The 18,879-nt window shown below is 46.2% G+C and overlaps 1 protein-coding gene across 9 annotated transcripts in view; it reads left to right on the forward strand.

Annotated features, from left to right (window-relative positions):
• MYT1L (myelin transcription factor 1 like) overlaps positions 1-18,879 on the forward strand; it is a 542,339-nt gene that overhangs the window by 376,423 nt on the left and 147,037 nt on the right. For all 9 annotated transcript variants that reach the window (XM_030921195.1, XM_030921201.1, XM_030921198.1 and 6 more), the window contains one exon: positions 15,730-16,085. In XM_030921195.1, coding sequence (XP_030777055.1) covers positions 15,730-16,085 — 356 coding nt within the window. The remainder of the gene's footprint in view (positions 1-15,729; positions 16,086-18,879) is intronic.

The following is an 18,879-nucleotide window of genomic DNA, read 5'->3' on the forward strand; positions in this document are numbered from 1 at the left end:
CGCTCGCCACCGCAGCTCCGCACAGCTTCTCCCGCTCGCCACCGCAGCTCCGCACAGCTTCTCCAGCTCTCCACCTTGATGTAGTGTCCGGCCTCCTCGTGTCGGTTTCCTTGTGTGTTTTCACAGCTGTGAGATGATCTGACACCTATTGACTGTTGATGTCATCATGCCTTCTATTCGCATCTATCAAACGCTGAGACGCTGGCATCCCCAGAGGGATTCAAGCTCCCCAATTCTTACTCGTCTCTTTTTTGTGTCTGATGTTTTACAATTTATGAGACTGACCTATTTCCAAATGAAATCCATGAGGAACCCTCTTACAGTAAGAGCTGTTGAAGGAAACCCTGGAGAATCCTACAGAGAATCCTAGAATGAGGGGCCTCTGTGGTTGGGTGGCCCACTGAGCCCCCACCTCTCACAGTGAACAGCCCCCGTGGAAATAGGATCACGAGTGTGGAAAGCAGGGCAGCACAGAGTGGCTCTGATGAGGGCGGCAGCTCCTGGAGCCCTGGTCAGCTTGCCCAGAGTCCCCTGAGACACCTCTTGAAGGCCCCCCAATTCCAGAAAACATAGCTGAGGCCCCTTGAGGATCTGATGAGCCCCTTCCTATGACAAATGAGTCACCTAACACCGGAAGTGACAAAGCGACTCTACCTGGGCTCCATCTGCAATGGCCACCTCCTTCCTCCGGCTCCCTCAGCAAGTTTTCTGCACAGACATGAAGGAAGCAATATTGTGTTTCTCTAAAACAGAAATAAAGTATTCTGCAGCTCAGATCTTAGACACAAGTGCAGTGACCAGGCATAGCTGCATTTGAAGATACTCCAGCAAAAACGCAGGCATTTTCCACTGGATGAGGAGGGGAAGCGTTGGGAGCATGCGTGAGCTTCCCTCTGCCTTATCAGATACTCCCTGCTTGGGGCCCGGCTGGAAATGGATTGGAGCCTTTTCAGGAAAACAGCTCATTCTTTCACCTTAACTGAGTGATGTGGTCATTAAAACAAAACCAAACAATAAATAACGCATTGAGGACCTATTGTGTGCCAGGTGTGCACTGCAAGATGATTTTTCTCTTGTGCTCCCTGGAGACTGGGAGGCTTCTGAGGAATCAGCAGAGAGAGATAAATGTTCAGCGACCTTCATCTCAGAAGCTGGTGCCAGGGAGGTAGGAAGAGCTGCCCACTGCTGCACCTCTGTAATTCATAGATGGCAGATAGATTGATAGATTATAGATGATAACGATAGACAGATGATAGCTGATAGATGATTAGATAGATAGATAGATAGATAGATAGATAGATAGATAGATAGATAGATTAGGATAGGATAGATAGGGAGATAGATAGATGATAAGATAGGTAGATAGATAGTCAGATATATAGATAGGTAGAAAGGCAGGTAGATAAATCACAGATAGATACGAAGATAGGTGAATGGATAGATTGATAGATAGATAGATAGATAGATAGATAGATAGATAGATAGATAATAGTACTAGGGATGATGAAGATCTACAGCTTGGAACGTCGTATTCCATGACAAATACAACAAAAGTGGTCATATTAAGCTCTATTAAATACACAACCCAAGCTATATTTCCACACGTGGTGACTTTAGAGTGGGGCAGCATGCACAATTAAGAAATCTCATGGGCTTTCCTTGGACAAGTATTTCTAATGGTCATTTGGAAAGTACATAAATAGGATACAAACAGCTGTGTCCAGCCAAGATATTATCAAACACCATATGGTCTCCCCAGGACAGATGAGCTCGGTTACAAGGCTATGCTTCAATGAAAAAGCGCAGACACGACAGCTTGTAACTGACCATTACCACAGAAATTAAAATTGGGGCGATACCATGGAGCACACGTTCTTAATCCTCTTTATAATAACCAGGTTTTAAGGATTATGATTTGTAGCCTGATGCCCATTAAACTATTGAGCAACTTTGGAAATCTATGTGGAGCAATAGCTGGTATTTTGCTTGCAATAACTTGCTAGAAAAATGCATATTTAATAAGCTTAATGATCTCTCTAAAGAGGCATATTTTGCCTGGGTAGAGTGTAGTGTGGTGTGTATATATAATATTTTACATATATATGATTGTAGGCATGATCATAATTCTTTGAGCTAAGAGTGTTCAGATGTATATCTCCATCACCAAACTAAAAATAGAAACATCTAATCATTCAAGTACCAGAATTTTACATATTTCACAACTGAATAATTTCTTACCAACCACATCAAGACAAAGTCCTCTGTCCTGAACATCTAAAGAAGGGGCATCCTGGCCGGGCGCGGTGGCTCAAGCCTGTAATCCCAGCACTTTGGGAGGCCAAGACGGGCGGATCACGTGGTCAGGACCATCCTGGCAAACACGGTGAAACCCCGTCTCTACTAAAAAATACAAAAATACAAAAAAATACAAAAAAAAAAAAATTAGCCGGGCGAGGTGGCGGCGCCTGTAGTCCCAGCTACTCGGGAGGCTGAGGCAGGAAAATGGCGTGAACCCGGGAGGCGGAGCTTGCAGTGAGCCGAGATTGCGCCACTGCACTCCAGCCTGGGCGACAGAGCGAGACTCCATCTCAAAAAAAAAAAAAGAAGGGGCATCTTTAGCCTTTTTTTTTTCTTCTGTATTTTCTTATAACTTTTCCCTGGTGCAAACACATAGCAGGTAGAATCATACTTTTTTTTTTTTTTTGAGGTGGAGTCTCTGTCTGTTGCCCAAGCTGGAGTGCAGTGGCTTGATCTTGGCTCTGCCTCCTGGGTTTAAGAGATTCTCCTTCCTCAGCCTCCTGAGTAGCTGGGATTACAGGTGCACACCACCATGCCCGGCTAATTTCCTTCCTTCCTTCCTTCCTTCCTTCCTTCCTTCCTTCCTTCCTTCCTTCCTTCCTTCCTTCCTTCCTTCCTTCCTTCCTTCCTTCCTTCCTTTTTTTCCCTTTCTTTCTTTCTTTCTTTCTTTCTTTCTTTCTTTCTTTCTTTCTTTCTTTCTTTCTTTCTTTCTTTCTTTCTTTCTTTCTTTCTTTCTTTCTTTCTTTCTTTCTTTCTTCTTTCTTTTCTCTCTCTCTCTCTCCTTCTTTTTTTATTAAGTAGAGACCATGTTTGGCCTGGCTGGCCTCAAACTTCTAATCTCTGGTGATCCACCCATCTCGGCCTCCCAAAGTGCTGGGATTACAGGCATGAGCCACTGCACTTGGCCAGAATCATACATGTTTATAAAACTTGTTTCTCACTTTTTCAAATCAATCGTAATTACTGTCATTCAAGGTGGTGGTACTGCTGTAACTTCAGGGGTCCCTGGAAAAGAGAACAGTACCTGTGCCATCTTTGAGGACCCCTGACAGTGGAAGGTAGAGCAGCCACTTGCTGCTGATGTTGTCACAGTGGTTGCTGTGAACACAGCACACGAAGCAGAGAATCTCTTCATGGGTGCACTAAGTGCAGTCTCATCATCTGTACTGCTGTGCTAACGTTCGATGTGTCCTAGCACCTTCCTGACGTAGAGCACTGGTGTGGACGTATGCAGGGTCACAAAGACAACACTGAAAATGTCACTGGGACAGACTGACTGCAAGTGTGGTGTTTGTTTTCAGCAGTTTCCTCTCTGGACACGTTCCTCTACGTGACCGTGGCTGGGGCGTCGAACAGGCAGCGGCCGTGGCTGGGATGTCTAACAGACAGTGGCCGTGGCTGTGGCGTCTAACGGGCAGTGAGTGCCAGCAGCAGTGGCTGCTCAGGTTCCCATTTACAGTGTGTTTTCTGACTCACAGTGACTTCAGCGTTTGTGTTGGCCTGGCAGGGGAGGTGCTTGCTTAGAGGGTGGAATGTCTAGCTCGGCACGACCTGAGGCTTTGACTTTGTGCATGCCACTATTTTCTAGGTGAAAAGATGGATTAGGTGATTTTCAAGCTTTATCCCTCCACCATATTTCTCCTGTCCTGAGGGTGTTGCACTAGTAAGTAGAGTCCCAGTCACTAGCTTGTAGCAAACGGGACACTCCAGGGAGCCCCGTCAACCTTCTGAGGTCTTTCACTAAAATGGAACATCACTTGGAGCACCCTGGTAACCCGAGTATATTCCTGCAGCAGCTGAGTTCGCCAATCTCACTGCCACGAGGTAGATGGTTAGAATACTTCTGTGGTAATATTATCAACATTCTAGTCTTGCAAGTGGCAAGGGCAGTGAGTTCTGTTTTGACAGAAAAGAGGCAGTATGATTTCCTGAAAAGCAGATGCTGATAGAAACACACCTAAGCACTGGCAGACCCGTCAATCCACTCGGTCAGTGGAAACAAAGGTACTGAACACCCACACCTTTGCTTCGCACAGTGGGACTTGGACTAATTAATTAGATGGCAAAGGCTCTAAAACCAAAAAGAAAACAGCTAAATTGAGACAATAGGATAAGCACACACGGAAAATCAAGAGCAACGGGAGGCAGTTGACACTTAAATGGTAAATCTCTAGCGACACAGAGTTGCTAATGCCACAGGACCCTGAATTCCAGGATGAGCAGGAATGGCACGTTGGTGAAGGGGACTTGAGATGAGTCTTAAAGGATCAGTAGGAGAGAAAATTCCAGCAAGAAGAAACATGAGCATAGAGCTCTGGGGTGAGAGTGATGGAAAATGGGCAGCAATCGGGAAGGGCGAATGTGGACACGCCGTGGAACCTCAAACGGTACAGCAAAGGGGTGACCAAATAGTTTAACTTCTTAACAATTAAGTAGAGTCTGGGCATGGTGGCTCATGCCTGTAATCCCAGCACTTTGGGAGGCCAAGGCAGGTGGATCACTTGAGCCTAGGAGTTTAAGACCAGCCCCAGCAACATGGCAAAACTCCATCTCTACAAAAATACAAACATTAGCCGAGCTTGGTAGTATATCCCTGTGGTCCTAGCTACTCAGTAGGCTGAGGTGAGAGGATCACCTGAGCCTGTGGAGGTGGGTGGAAGGAAAGAAGAAAGAAGAAAGAAGGAAGGAAGGGAGGAAGGGAGGGAAGAGAAGGAGGGAGGGAGTGAGGGAGGGAGAGAAGGGAAGGGAAGGAGGGAGGAAAGAAGGAAGGAAGGAAGGACGTAAGGAAGGAAGGAAGGGAGGAAGGAAGGAAGGACGTAAGGAAGGGAAGGAGGAAGGAAGGGAGAGGGAGGGAGGGAAGGAGGGAAGGGAGGGAAGAAGGGAAGGGAAGAAGGAAGGAAGGAGAGGGAGGGAGGGAGGGAGGAAAGGAGGAAAGGGAAGGAAGGAGGGAAGGGAAGGAAGGAGGGAAGGGAAGGAAAGATGTAAGGGAAGGGAGGGGAAGAAGGAAGGAGGGGAAGAGAGGGAGGGAGGGAAGGAAGGGAAAGGTAAGGGAGGTAAGGGAAAGAGGTAAAGGAAAGAAGGAGGGAAGGGAAGGAAGGAGGGAAGGGAAGGAAGGAGGGAAGGGAAGGGAAGGGAAAGAAGAAAGGAAGGAAGGAGGAAGGAGCATTGTTGGTGTGGATGACTGGGGCGGCGGGGGGGTTGACCCGGCACACAAGGGTTCACATTAGTTCAAGTCTTTCAGCTTTAAAGGAACAGAGACACACTTGGGAATTGTGAACTGGAATTTCAAGAAGAAAAAAATAGACATAGAAGAAACAATCCCAGCAGTCAGAGAACCATGTCTCCTGGAAAGCTGGTTTGGAAAACCTGCATGCGAGCCTCCCATTTGCCCTTTATCCACCTCCGAGACGTGCGTCTGCATGCATTGACAAATGGTCAAAGCCCAAGAGGTACCTTTACTCTCATTATTGAGTTGAAAATAACTAGTTTTCTGGAGTTGAAAGAGATTAAATTTAGTGATTATTGTAACTTTATTTGAATCTTGAATTACTATTCAAGACAATAAATATTTAATAACTGGCTATATCATTTAAAGTGACTTTTAAAAGAGAAAAAAGCAACTCCCTGCATTCCAGAAACTGAGATTTTTTTAAAAAATTCCCTAAGAGGGTCAGGTAAACATTTTAAACAATTATTTGTTGAATGTTTTTCATGTATAGAACATGTCTATCAAGTTTAAGAAAATACATAGCTTTCAAATCAGCTACACCTTTGTAACAATACAGAGGAAAAAAAACTTTAAAAGATGCTAAAATATATTTAAAGTAATATTTAAAAATGAAGGAATATGTAGTTAAAACTGAATTGGTTTTATTAGTATATACATTTTAGAAACACCAAGAAGTTGGAAATGCTAGCTGTTTAATTGCACAGTTCAATGATTTCAACTATTTCTGATATCTTTTTAAGTGCTTTTATATATTCTAGAAACGTATAAGAGTAAGCCTTTAAAGGGCTAGTGGTAAGAAGGGATATCAACTGTTCCTAAGACATGAGGAGAAAGGAAATAAGAAAAGGAGAACTCAGATTTGGGAAGCAGCCCTGCTTGCTGGTCGTTGGGTGTTTCGCGTGCTCTGTTTTCCATTTGCTGCCCTAAGTGTGTAACATGGGCACTACCCTTCATCTCACAGATGGATAGACTGAGGCTGAGATAAATACAGCTCCCAGGGCTAAACAGGTGCAGACCCTCAAGCGGCTTGGCGAGGCGCACAGACCTTGTGCAGATATTACTAACATTTACGTGGCTCTGGTTGCTGTTCGTGGACCACTCAGATCCGGGTGACGACCCCAGCCTTCTCTCTCTCTCCTGTGGATGTGACCAAGGGTCTGAGGTTGTGTCTCCTGGGCTACCCCAAGTTCTCTGTTTCTTGTGGATGTGAATGAGGGTCTGTGGGTTGTGTCTCCTGGACCAGCCTCATGCTCCCTGGACCCACCCCCGACCTCTTCATCTCTGCCCCTCTCCTGGCCCCTTCTTCCGTCCCCAGTCCCCAAACCCCTGTGTCCCTAAGGGTTCAGGGTGGAGCCCTCGCTCTTCCCAGGAAACTGCCTCTTTCTCCATCTTGTCTGTAACGGCCACCCCCTGACTGCCCCAAACCAACACTTCAGCCCTTCTAGAGGTCACTTAAGCTGAGACGCCTCCAATTTAGCAACCCTAGAGAAGTGTGGTATTTGTGCATCTGTAAAACAAGAGATTATAGAGAAGCACCTGTAAGCCTCTCTTCCCAACCAAAACTGAGCCAGCAAAGACCTGAGTCTCCTTGTCTTCCGTACCAGTGCACACACCTCCACCTGTCAATTACCTGAGCTGGAAACCAGGTTGCGTCCCACACCTACCCCTCACCTCACTCCTGCACATCCTGCCTGTACCTTCCCAGGCCAACCTGTGACCTGACATTGCTCCTTAAATGGCCTTCCACCATCGAGCTGTCCTTTCCTCCACCTCATTCCCACACCGCAGCCACAGTGACGGTTTCACAGCCCTCAGTCTACTGTGTGGAAGTAATCCCACTGTCTACACTGTCCAGAGCTCCCACGGCTCCTGGGAGGCACAGCACCTGGGAGGCCCTGACTGCCTGCCCCTCACATCTCCAGCCTCTGATCACCTCCTGCCCATGCGGCCACCCTGAAACTCGCCCTCTGGGTCCCTCTGTGTCTCTGCATCTCTCTGTGCTGTGTCTCTGTCTCAGTCTCCTCCCTACCCCACCCCCATCTTGGTCCCCTGTGAAGCCTCCTCTGTCCTCTCTGGCAGGGTAATTGTGTGTGTCTCTGTGTCCCATGAGGTTGGGAGTAGGTCTCTATTGCTCAGTGACATGCTTTCCAAATAAAGGAATAAATCAGTCATGCAGTGTGTTCACTCAGCACATATTTATGTGGCACCTGCTTACTATGTAACAGGCATTAGGGAAAAATAGATGTTCTCATTTAGAGAGATCCTTACCATGGTCCAGTAAGAAATAGGGTCGGATTAATATCTCCCTTTAGAGATCAGAAAATCAGGATATGGAGAAGGGGTTTGCACATGCCTCCTCCACTGTTACTCAGCTCTGTGATTTTAAGCAAGTGACTCAAAAAATCTCTGTCCCTCGAAGTTAGGAATTACAGTGGAATCTACATCACAGGGTCACCGAGAGGGTTGAATGGATTTGTATATGTAGAGATTTTAGAAAATGCCAGACACACAGGAAGTGCTTTCTAAGCCGTGCTGATATTAACTGAGTGGGTTTAAAACCAGTGCTCCAGAATTATATTCAGATGCACTTTAAATATGTTAAAAATTACTCCAAAATAAGTGTTTTAACATTGAAGCAAGACAAGAAAAATACCACCTCTAAAAGAGGCGGTTGTGGGGGAATCACTGTCAGGCCTCTGAGCCAACTGGTCGGTCACCCTGACGTTCCGAGCCCCACTTTCCGGTGGGAAAGGCCCGCACACAGGATGCTTCCCACCCTCACCGCCGCATTCCTCTCTCCACGGCGGTGATAACAGCAGCTGGGAGCAGAGGACATGCTGCCAAGTTTGGTTTTCAGTTACTTCAGAACTTATCCCTGTTTATATTAAAATTGGATAAACAAAACATTCCATAAAAGACAGTTGTACATGACATGGAAGTGTGAGAATGCACTACATAATGTTTTGTGTGTATGAGTTTATGAGGGAAAGCCATGGCCAGCAGCTGGTTTTTTAGAATAACCAGATGCAAAAGACTAGAAGTTGTTGACACCGAGTTAACCACAAAAGGACCATGAAAGCTGCAACAGCAAAAAGACAGCGTGAGGCACCAGCATGGGCCCAGGAGGCGTGGCCCAGGCCGGCTCGGAGCCGGTGGGGCGATGGGATGCCAGGCCTCCATGTGTAACCCGACGTAACCTGAACAGGGTGAACACACAGAAAGCCCAGGTGTTCTCATTTCTAATCCAGCATGCGTTTGCCTTTTCACTCTACCCAAAGCGTTTTGGACTTCCTCTCCTGTCGCTCACTGCTGCTGAATTGTGAGAAGTCCAAGGATAAGACAGCATGGTTTTCTGTGAGATGAGGCCACTGCTGGCTTCCCTGCCCTGTTTCTGCATTGAGAATCATGTTATGGACACACTCTGGAAAAATGACGGGAGGGACTTTTTGTCAACCGAGAACTATTGAGCTACCATGATCTTACAAGTGATCACATTTACGACTTCTTTGAAGTTTCAACTGTGTGAAAAAAGTGCATTATTTTTGGAATCTTAAAATATCATCTATTCTAAAAAGAGATATAAATCCAGGAGAGGATATGTGAGTAAACATCATTCTGTCAGTGCATTGCAGATGTTGAACTCAGTTTTTCAGAATGATGTTCAAATACGAAGGGGCCGCCTTTGTGCCTTGGGGGGTGCAGTAGCTGGCTGCAGAGCCAGAGAGGTGACTGGAGCCGCACAGCATCTCTGAGGCACTGACACGGTCAGCTGAGGTCTTGGACGAGGCCGCAGTGCTGGGCTGAGCCCTTCATGGGTGTGGCTGGGCAGCACCACCAGTGCCTCCACATCCTCTCTCCTTCTAGATCACCACCCCATCAGCAGACCCTCTGTTCACAGAATATGAGGGTAGGATGATCCACGCTCCCCAAACTCATGTTCCAGGATGGGGTCCAGGCCGTAGGGCATTGCTGTGGTGGGTTTCTGAGTCCCAGTCTTGGAGAGCATGTCTGGACCATCGACATTTGAAATATTCTAAGCCTTTGGAGACTAAGAGGGCTCTGTTGATTTAAGCAGGGCCTCGAGCCATGTGGAGTTGAACGCAGATGGAATGGAATGTGCCTGGCAGTTGAATGTGTTGTCACCGTGGAAGTAGATACCAGGAACTGCATAGGAGAATGGGTCAGATAGAGAAGGGATGGAGGGTACTTGTTTGTAGTTGGAGGTATGATTGTATTCACACTTTACATTAACAAATAGAGAGCAAATCTTGAGCAATGAACCGTGACAAATGGCAGGAAGCACTGGAAGTTTGAGGCCAGATGATTCCAAAGGTTGCTATGCTGAATCCAAGGGTTTGCAAAATATAGGGATAGGGAAGTAAAACCAATCCAAGTAAAAATAGAAGACTAGAAGGGACTGAAACCTACACTTCGTCAGGAAGTTCCCACCACGAGAAGGGAATCATTTAGGAAATTTAAAACATGTAAAGCTTTAGAACAGTAAAGGAACTGCTGCTGCTTCTATTACATTGATAGGTAAACCAAGGCCCAGCCAGAGTCCAGGTGCTCAAAGAGGTGTTAACAACACCAAGCCTGGTGCTCAGGCCCCTGGTCATGTGGTGCTCTCAGGGTACGCTCAGGCTGTTTGTGAAATGTTTTGCGTATTAAACCAAACCCTGCTTGGTAGGATTATACCAATATTGTCCTGGCAGAGACCAGATGAATGCTTCACTTTTCTTTTCCACGTGTGCTTGCCTTTCCACACACACTCACCTTCTCCAACTGTCTTGAGCAACTCTTTTTTTTTTTTTTTTTTCTACTCTTGCTTATTTATTGTCCCTCTTCCTCCACCACCTTCCATGCCCAGCAAGTTCAAATGGAGCGGGAGCTATGGCAGCTGCCAGAGGATGGAAAGGCAATGAAAGTGGGCGGGGCCCCCTGCAAGGGAGCCAGTCGGCTATAGGTACAGGGGAGTTCAGAGGACTGTGTGAGCAGGAGGCAGCCCGCCTCCCACGCCTGGATGGCCCAGACAGGCTCTCCAAGGTTGGGACTCAGAAACCCACCACAGCAATGCCCTGTGGCCCGGACCCCATCCTCCCAGACGTCCTCCTAGCCAGACACGCTGTCCTCCGAAGTCTCAGCGGTCCCAGGTGATCATGAGTGAAACCCAGGTGTGCTCACTTCTAACTACAGCGTCCGTTTTAAGGAAAATCTCCACTCCCCGGCTCGAAACCTCACAGCGCCAACGTCGCACAGTCTGAGCACAAGTGAGCCGTCTTGAAAAAGAGGGCAGCTGTGCGTGTGAACAAGCAAAGAGAAAATGGAACAGGAGCCCCAGCTTTCACCCTCTGAGGAAGCTTCCAGTCACCTCACCTCCAAGCCAGGTGGGGTGATGTCATTTCCCAGCACTCGGGACTCATAGATGGCCACCGGTAGGCCTAGTTATCTGTTTAGTGGATGGTGCTATGCAGGTGGCCTCAATGCAGAACAGACGGTGTCAAACAAACGCATTGACTCACTGACAAAGGAGAAGGAAGCTGGGAAGACGCCCAGTCGTTGTGACCCAAGACGCCGAGGGCAGGCTCTGGAGGAACCATCCATGCACAGCTGCATCTGCTATCTGCTATCTGGACAGACACAGCAGGTGTCCACCAGAACCAGTCCACTCAGATGCAGGCGGCCCTCTGAGGAGGTTGGTTGGCGTCGGGCTTAGACTTCGCAGGTTGTCCAGTGGTAATTCAGCATGAAGGTATGGCTGGCTCTGAGATGATTATCTCAGATTATCCCCTCACAAATGAAAATGTTTGCATAAAAGGAATCTCAGAAATCTGTGTATTTCATGTTTGAAATATTATGTAGACTATCGATGAATTTTTTTCTTGAATTATCTGGTTATTAAAATTGTTATTCTCGTTTTGCTTATTATGTTTTTAAGGGATGATAACATTTCACCCTAGTGTTTCAGGGCTGACAGAGACTTAGAAGTCATCTAACTGCCCCCATCTTACAAATTTAAAAAGTGACATCCAAATTGATGAGGGGACTCCCTGAGTGACGCAGCAAGGTGGAAATGAAGTCCTTCCGCTCTTGCCCGTACCCCATGCTTGTGTCTTCCAGGGCAGCGGTCCCCACCCTTTCTGGCCCCAGGGACTGGTTTCGTGGAAGACAGCTTTTCCACGGTTTGGGGGTGGGGAGGATGTAATTCAAGTGCATGGCATTTTTTGTGCACTTTATTTTTATTACTACATTGTAATATATGATGAAATAATTTTACAACTCACCATCATGTAGAACCAGTGGGAGCTTGTTTTTCTGCAACTAGATGTCCCATCTGGGGTGATGGAGACAGTGACAGATCGTCAGGCATTAGAGTCTCATAAGGAGCCACAACCTAGATCCCTCCCATGCACCGTTCTCAACAGGGTTGAAGCTCCTGTGAGAATCTGATGTGGCCGCTGATCTGACAGGAGGCAGAGCTCAGGTGGTCATGTGAGCAATAGGGAGTGGCTGTAAATATAGAAGAAGCTTTGCTCGCTTGCCTGCCGCCCCCTCCTGCTGTGTGGCCCAGTTCCTAACAGGCCACGAACCACTACCCATCAAGAAAAACTGGTTTCCTAAGAAACACAAAACTGTTTCTCTTCACTTTCACTAGTGTAATTGGTCTAAATTGTTTTAGAAGTATTGATAGAAGAAACAAACAGGACAATCATTAGTTTCCAAAACTTTCAGGAGTGACGTATTTGTTGGATAATTGGATACCTGAATAAAAATAAAAAAATAGCAGAAGTGTCTTATTATTACCACTATTACACAGCAGTTCCTATCATTCATTGAGTGCCTAGTAGGTGCCAGGTACACTACTAACTTCTTTACATATATATATTTTTTTTTTCTTCATTTCATCCTTAATGCAGCCATGTGAGATTAGCATTTGTCTGACTTTACAGCAGATGATATTCATGTGTAAGGTTGAACATCTGTCCAAAGTCAGTCAATCAACAAGACCTGCCGTGGGCAACGCAAGCTCCTCCTGGTCTGTGCACACCATGTCCTACTCCCACACTCTCTCCCAGCACCTTCTTACCCAGGGTCTGACTGTACCGAGAAGCTCCCTCATGGCCCTTCGTCCCCCTGGCCTCTCTCGTCTGTCTGATGATCTAGGCACCCTCCTCAGCTCACCTTCTCATCTCAGTTGCCGTCTGAACATGGCACTGGCTGTCTTCTGCTCCCCGCATCTCTAGCCTGCACCTCCTCTCCTCTGTCCTCTGCTTTGCACCCTGCCATTACCTATCCAACATGCATTTTAATTGCATTATTGAATGCTTGAAAGAACTCGAATCACTCCCTGTTTCCTGGGTCAAAATCCAGAGTCCCATCATTCATCCACGAGGTTGATCTGACCCCACCTGACTCTCCACTCTAACCTCTACCCCCGGCCCAGCCCCACTCCACACACTCTAAGGCTCCAGCCTTTGGGGTTTGTGTTTGTTTTAGTTTTGTGAGCCCATGGTGTTCTTACATATGTTCATATCTTTTGCAGATTGTTTTAATTGGGATGTATTGAAATGCTTTCTTTCCCTCCCAGACATCCTTTATGTGTCTGTGAAAGCTCATTAGCAGCCTCACCTCTTCCTGAAAGCCTTGCCAGCACCCATGCATTCCTGCCCTCTGTGTACAGGACATGGAACCCTCTGCACATTTTCATCATGGGATTTATCACGGTTCATCCATTCATTCCGCAAACGCCTGTTGAGTGTCTATGACATGCCGGGTGTTTGGCGCACAGTGTACACAGAAGTGAGTGGTTCTAAAATGATATTTCTGACTTGTCTAAGTCCCTCATTAGAGCATAAAGCCTTCGTGTGAGGATCTGTGCCACTCATCTCTAAACTTCAGCATAGCCCGGGACCCAACATAGAGGAGTCGCCCAAATAGTAAACACTGGTTGGGGTCATGACTGAATGATGATTCACTATCCCAGATTCAAAACCAAGCTAGTCAGGGTGTGCAGGACCCCCCTGCAGAACCGTGGGCCAGTGAGAGAGCCACACATCTCACCCTGCAGAACCGTGGGCCAGTGAGAGAGCCACACATCTCACCCTGCAGAACCACGGGCCAGTAAGAGAGGCCACACATCTCGCCCTGCAGAACCGTGGGCCAGTGAGAGAGCCACACATCTCACCCTGCAGAACCACGGGCCAGTAAGAGAGGCCACACATCTCACCCTGCAGAACCATGGGCCAGTAAGAGAGGCCACACATCTCACCCTGCAGAACCGTGGGCCAGTGAGAGAGGCCACACATCTCACCCTGCAGAACCGTGGGCCAGTGAGAGAGACCACACATCTCACCCTGCAGAACAATGGGCCAGTGAGAGAGACCACACATCTCACCCTACAGAACCACGGGCCAGTGAGAGAGGCCACACATCTCACCCTGCAGAACCGTGGGCCAGTGAGAGAGACCACACATCTCACCCTGCAGAACCGTGGGCCAGTGAGAGAGACCACACATCTCACCCTGCAGAACCGTGGGCCAGTGAGCGAGGCCACACATCTCACCCTACAGAACCACGGGCCAGTGAGCGAGGCCACACATCTCACCCTGCAGAACCGTGGGCCAGTGAGAGAGACCACACATCTCACCCTGCAGAACCGTGGGCCAGTGAGCGAGGCCACACATCTCACCCTACAGAACCACGGGCCAGTGAGCGAGGCCACACATCTCGTTCTGCATAAATGGAGTGTTTGTCTGTGGTAGTCTGCCTCTATGTCTTCCCTGTCACACCTATTTTTTTTTGTAGTATATATATTACTTCTAGAACAAAAGTGAATTTGTAATGTGGCTTTGAAAATCGTTCTTTCTCAATGAGAACACTTGGACACAGGGTGGGGTACATCACACACCAGGGCCTGTTGTGGGGTGGGGAAAGGGGGAGGGGTAGCATTAGGAGATATACCTACTGTAAATGATAAGTTAATGGGTACAGCACACCAACATAGCACATGTATACATATGTAACAAACCTGCATGTTTTGCACATGTACCCTCGAACTTAAAGTATAATAATAAAAAAAAAAAGAAAGAAAATCATTCTTTCTCAAGGAAAGACTGTGAGCTTCTGTTGTAAGGAAGGGTCTTGTCCAAGCCTGGGCCAATTTCAGCATGATTTAGTGGTGATTACCGCTAACACTGAAGTTGTTTTCTGGAATGCTGGCGTGGGACTAATAACATCTAAGACTGAGGAAGTTCTGCACAACTTTGAATGATGCAGTTGCTTTCATAATAACATTGACAAGCCTTATGGCTCATCTCGTTTCAGGAGGTTATCAAGTCTAAAGATATAATTTAATCCGGGGGCCGGGCGCGGTGGCTCAAGCCTGTAATCCCAGTACTTTGGGAGGCCGAGACGGGCGGATCACGAGGTCAGGAGATTGAGACCATCCTGGCTAATACGGTGAAACCCTGTCTCTACTTAAAAATACAAAAAACTAGCCGGGTGATGAGGCGGGCGTCTGTAGTCCCAGCTACTCGGGAGGCTGAGGCAGGAGAAAGGCGTAAACCCGGGAGGCGGAGCTTGCAGTGAGCTGAGATCCGGCCACTGCACTCCAGCCTGGGTGGCAGAGCAAGACTCCGTCTCAAACAAAAAAAAAAAAAAAAAAAAGATATAATTTAATCCATAAAATATACAAATCCAAATATATCCAAAGCTCTTTCACGACATAGACATTTTTATATTTTACATAAATATGTATGTAAATATAATGGGATTAAAAATAAATCTTGCTTCAGATGTATATTATACATAGTATATATTTGGTAAAATGTTTCATAAATTAAATTTGTATTGTCAATTGCATGTTATGTACATTATGCAAACCAGCCTCATGAATTTCCGTAGGATCTCTGGAATTGTAGGAATGAGGAACTAGGAGACTCGGACTAAATGTGAATGGTAACGAGACAAATGTGAGCTGTATTTATTCACACCATCACTTCATTAACAGATTCCAGCACACTTCGGGGGACGTGTATGTTTATGTCTCTCTGGTGTTTGTGTGGATGACATTCATGATAAGCCTTTAAGTACCTTGATCAAGGCTCCCATTGGTCTGATTTTAAAAGACAGTAACACAGATCTTTTTTTTTTCTCTCTCTCTGTCTCTCCCCTGCCTTCTCTATTTTTTTTTTTTTTTTTATTAGTGTATATGGTTGTCCCTTGGCGAAAAAAAGAAAAACACAAGATAAGCAGCCCCAGGAACCTGCTCCTAAACGAAAGCCATTTGCCGTGAAAGCAGACAGCTCCTCAGTGGACGAGTGTGATGACAGTGATGGGACTGAGGACATGGACGAGAAGGAGGAGGATGAGGGGGAGGAGTACTCCGAGGACAATGAGGAGCCAGGGGATGAGGACGAGGAGGATGAGGAGGGGGACCGGGAGGAGGAGGAGGAGATCGAGGAGGAGGATGAGGACGATGACGAGGATGGAGAAGATGTGGAGGATGAAGAAGAGGAAGAGGAGGAGGAGGAGGAGGAGGAAGAGGAGGAAGAAGAAAACGGTAATCTTTAAAATATTAGCAAAATAACCAGTCGTGATTTGGGTCCACTGTTCAAGGTGAATTGCCGGCTGTTACTATGAATGATTGGCATATAAAGAAATCATTCTGCTCGGTCAATACTGAGAAAATTAACCTCTTAGGTGAACTGAACACTTCTATTGAAGAATTCTTCAGGTTCTCTGTTACACTTCAGATTTTATGTCAGTCTAATTTTTATTCAGCTTGGTTGTCAGTAATTTGCTGAGATATTTATGGTATACCTTTTTGATTATCTTAACAAAATGTATCAAGGACGTTAAGTTAGCAGACCTGGTCTTGAATTTTACATTTTCTTGAATGCTCTATCCATGAGATACAATGATTGGGCAAAACAGTGTTATTGGAATGGCTTAGCCCAGGTACCTCCTCAGGGGAGTTGAAAGTCCTGCCTAACGACTGGTACATCAACCAGCAAAGTGGGTTTTGTCTGTAGATTGCCAAAGCTTTGCTTTAGTGGTGGTCACGTAGTTGGGATGAAAGGAAGTACTATTGCTATACGATCATCAGTCAGCCCGTCGTCTGCTTCCACATGTGAGAGCTGTGTTTCTGATCCGGGGTTTCCGGTGCCCTGAGACGTGGGGGAGAAGGCCGCCGTGCTGTGTGTTGGGGATGTTCCTGGCAGTGCATTTATGGTGACGTGGTTTTCATATCCAGTGTTCTGTTACTATCTGACGCACAATACAACTTCAAAACTAACCCTTTCATAGAAGTCATTGCTTCTGAGGAAAGAGATGGGAGTTTTGTGGTTTGTTTGTTTGCTTGCTTGTTCGTTTTTTTGCAAAGCCTAGCTGTCATCTTTATTGGCTTAGGGTTTTCCTCATAGAAATGCCCAAACATGTTGAAAGTGGAGGGAATTTTCTTTCTTGCCCTTTTCCCTTCGGCTCAAAAGTTCTTCAAGAGTCTGATTTCCAGGAGAACTAATTTCTGGACACAAAGGGTAGTTGTTTGAGCCGGTGGGTCCATACATCAGATCCCCTCCATACATCCGGGAGATGTGAGTTGCTTGTTGCTAATCTCATGGGCAGGCTTAAATTACCACTCCTCCTTCAGAAGTCCGAGGAGTTTGTACTAGGAAACCTGAATTTTAGGAAATAATCCTAGATTGTTACAGTGGCTTAAGATTCTTGTGCAAACAATCCATCACTTACATGTACATAAATACACAGGCACAGATAGACATATAGAAGATAGATATGTATATGTACACATAGATGCATATGTACACACACATATTTAGATATGTATATGTACACATAGATGCATATGCACACACACATGCATTACATGAATTAAAATTAGTCTCCTAAGATTTTTTTGTCTGTCTATGGTAGAATGCTGGGTGGAGAAGCCTATCAGAACACATATCAACAGACTTACCATCATTGCTATTAAATCTACCGGGGACACAAGGCACCAGTGTCATTTATGAGATGCTAAGAATTAAAATGATAGATTTGTGTAGTAAAATATTTGGAAAGTAGATCAACCTGGCAAATTATTTCTGAACACTGTATTAAGTGAGTGTGGTTTTGAGTGACCTCATTAATCGTGGAGGCTGATTAATGATTTGTAACTTGACCAAGGCTTACCAGAAAGATGGTTACAATGTGGCCCTTTCACATTCTCATCCCCTTTGGAAAGCAGGAGGCATTCATGTTTGGTGTGACGGATTAAGATAGGAAATCTGTAAATAGGTATCGTTTACACCAGGGGCCTTAACCAGGTTTTAAGTTTTGTTCTCCATTTTCTAGAATTAAAAATTCAATTTTAGTTTATGGTCAAATTTAGATATTTCTTTACAAAGTGATATACTTTGAAAGGTAGTCAGAAGCCTTCATTGAGACAGTTTTAGAATGTGACTGCGTAGGGTTTGTTTCTTCTGACTTGAACACTTAGGACATAATTGTTTTTAAAAGCTAGAAAGCAAACTAGAATTAAAGACATTTTTGCCAGAATAATGTGAGTAAATGGGCACCCAGTGGATGTGTGACAGCACCGCAAAGGAACAATGGCTGAGTGTGCCTCAGGACCTAGGATTTCTAACTCTGTGGCCAGACCTGGCATGATGACCACCTCTCAGGTGGTCGGCAAATGCTGAGTCCAGAGCACGGAAGACAGGAGGTGCCGAAAACAAACACCTGTGAAGAGGTAGCAGGACCATGAAAGAATTCATAGTCAATTGTGAGGTGTCTGGTTTCAGAATTCATGTTCAGCAGTTGGCTCCCCAAGGAAATAACTTCTATTATCACCTATGACATGACCTTTAAAGGAATCAAATGAACTACTCAGGAAGGGTGCAGCCACAGTGAGATGTGAGATGACCTACCTGCTAGCAGTGTGAGACAGGTGCACCCAGTTTACTGAGCATCCTGGCAGTAGAGTGTGATACTCCACTCCCTTTCAGAGAGCCTCTCATGAGAATCCCAGGTCCCAGGCAGCCACTTAGGACCAACAGCATTTGCATGCCCTGTGGGGACCTTGCACCAGGTTTCCATTGCCACAGCTTCTCTGGAGGGACACCGAAGGCTTGTTTGATTTCTAAGACAAACAAATGCATTTCTCCCAAGAATTAATCACCTGAGAGGCCTGATTCCTGGAGACACACTCACGAAGTCTTTCTCTCGGAGAAAGATGGCTCCATTGGGGGAGCCCCACATGGGTGTTTCAACACCACCTTTAGCCAATGGCACCTGCAGGTTCTCCCGCTGGATGGAATATCTTCTGGTCTCTTATACCCCATCAGGGTCAGAAATCT

Source organism: Rhinopithecus roxellana, chromosome 17, assembly GCF_007565055.1.
Source record: "Rhinopithecus roxellana isolate Shanxi Qingling chromosome 17, ASM756505v1, whole genome shotgun sequence".
Taxonomy (NCBI): Eukaryota; Metazoa; Chordata; class Mammalia; order Primates; family Cercopithecidae; genus Rhinopithecus; species Rhinopithecus roxellana.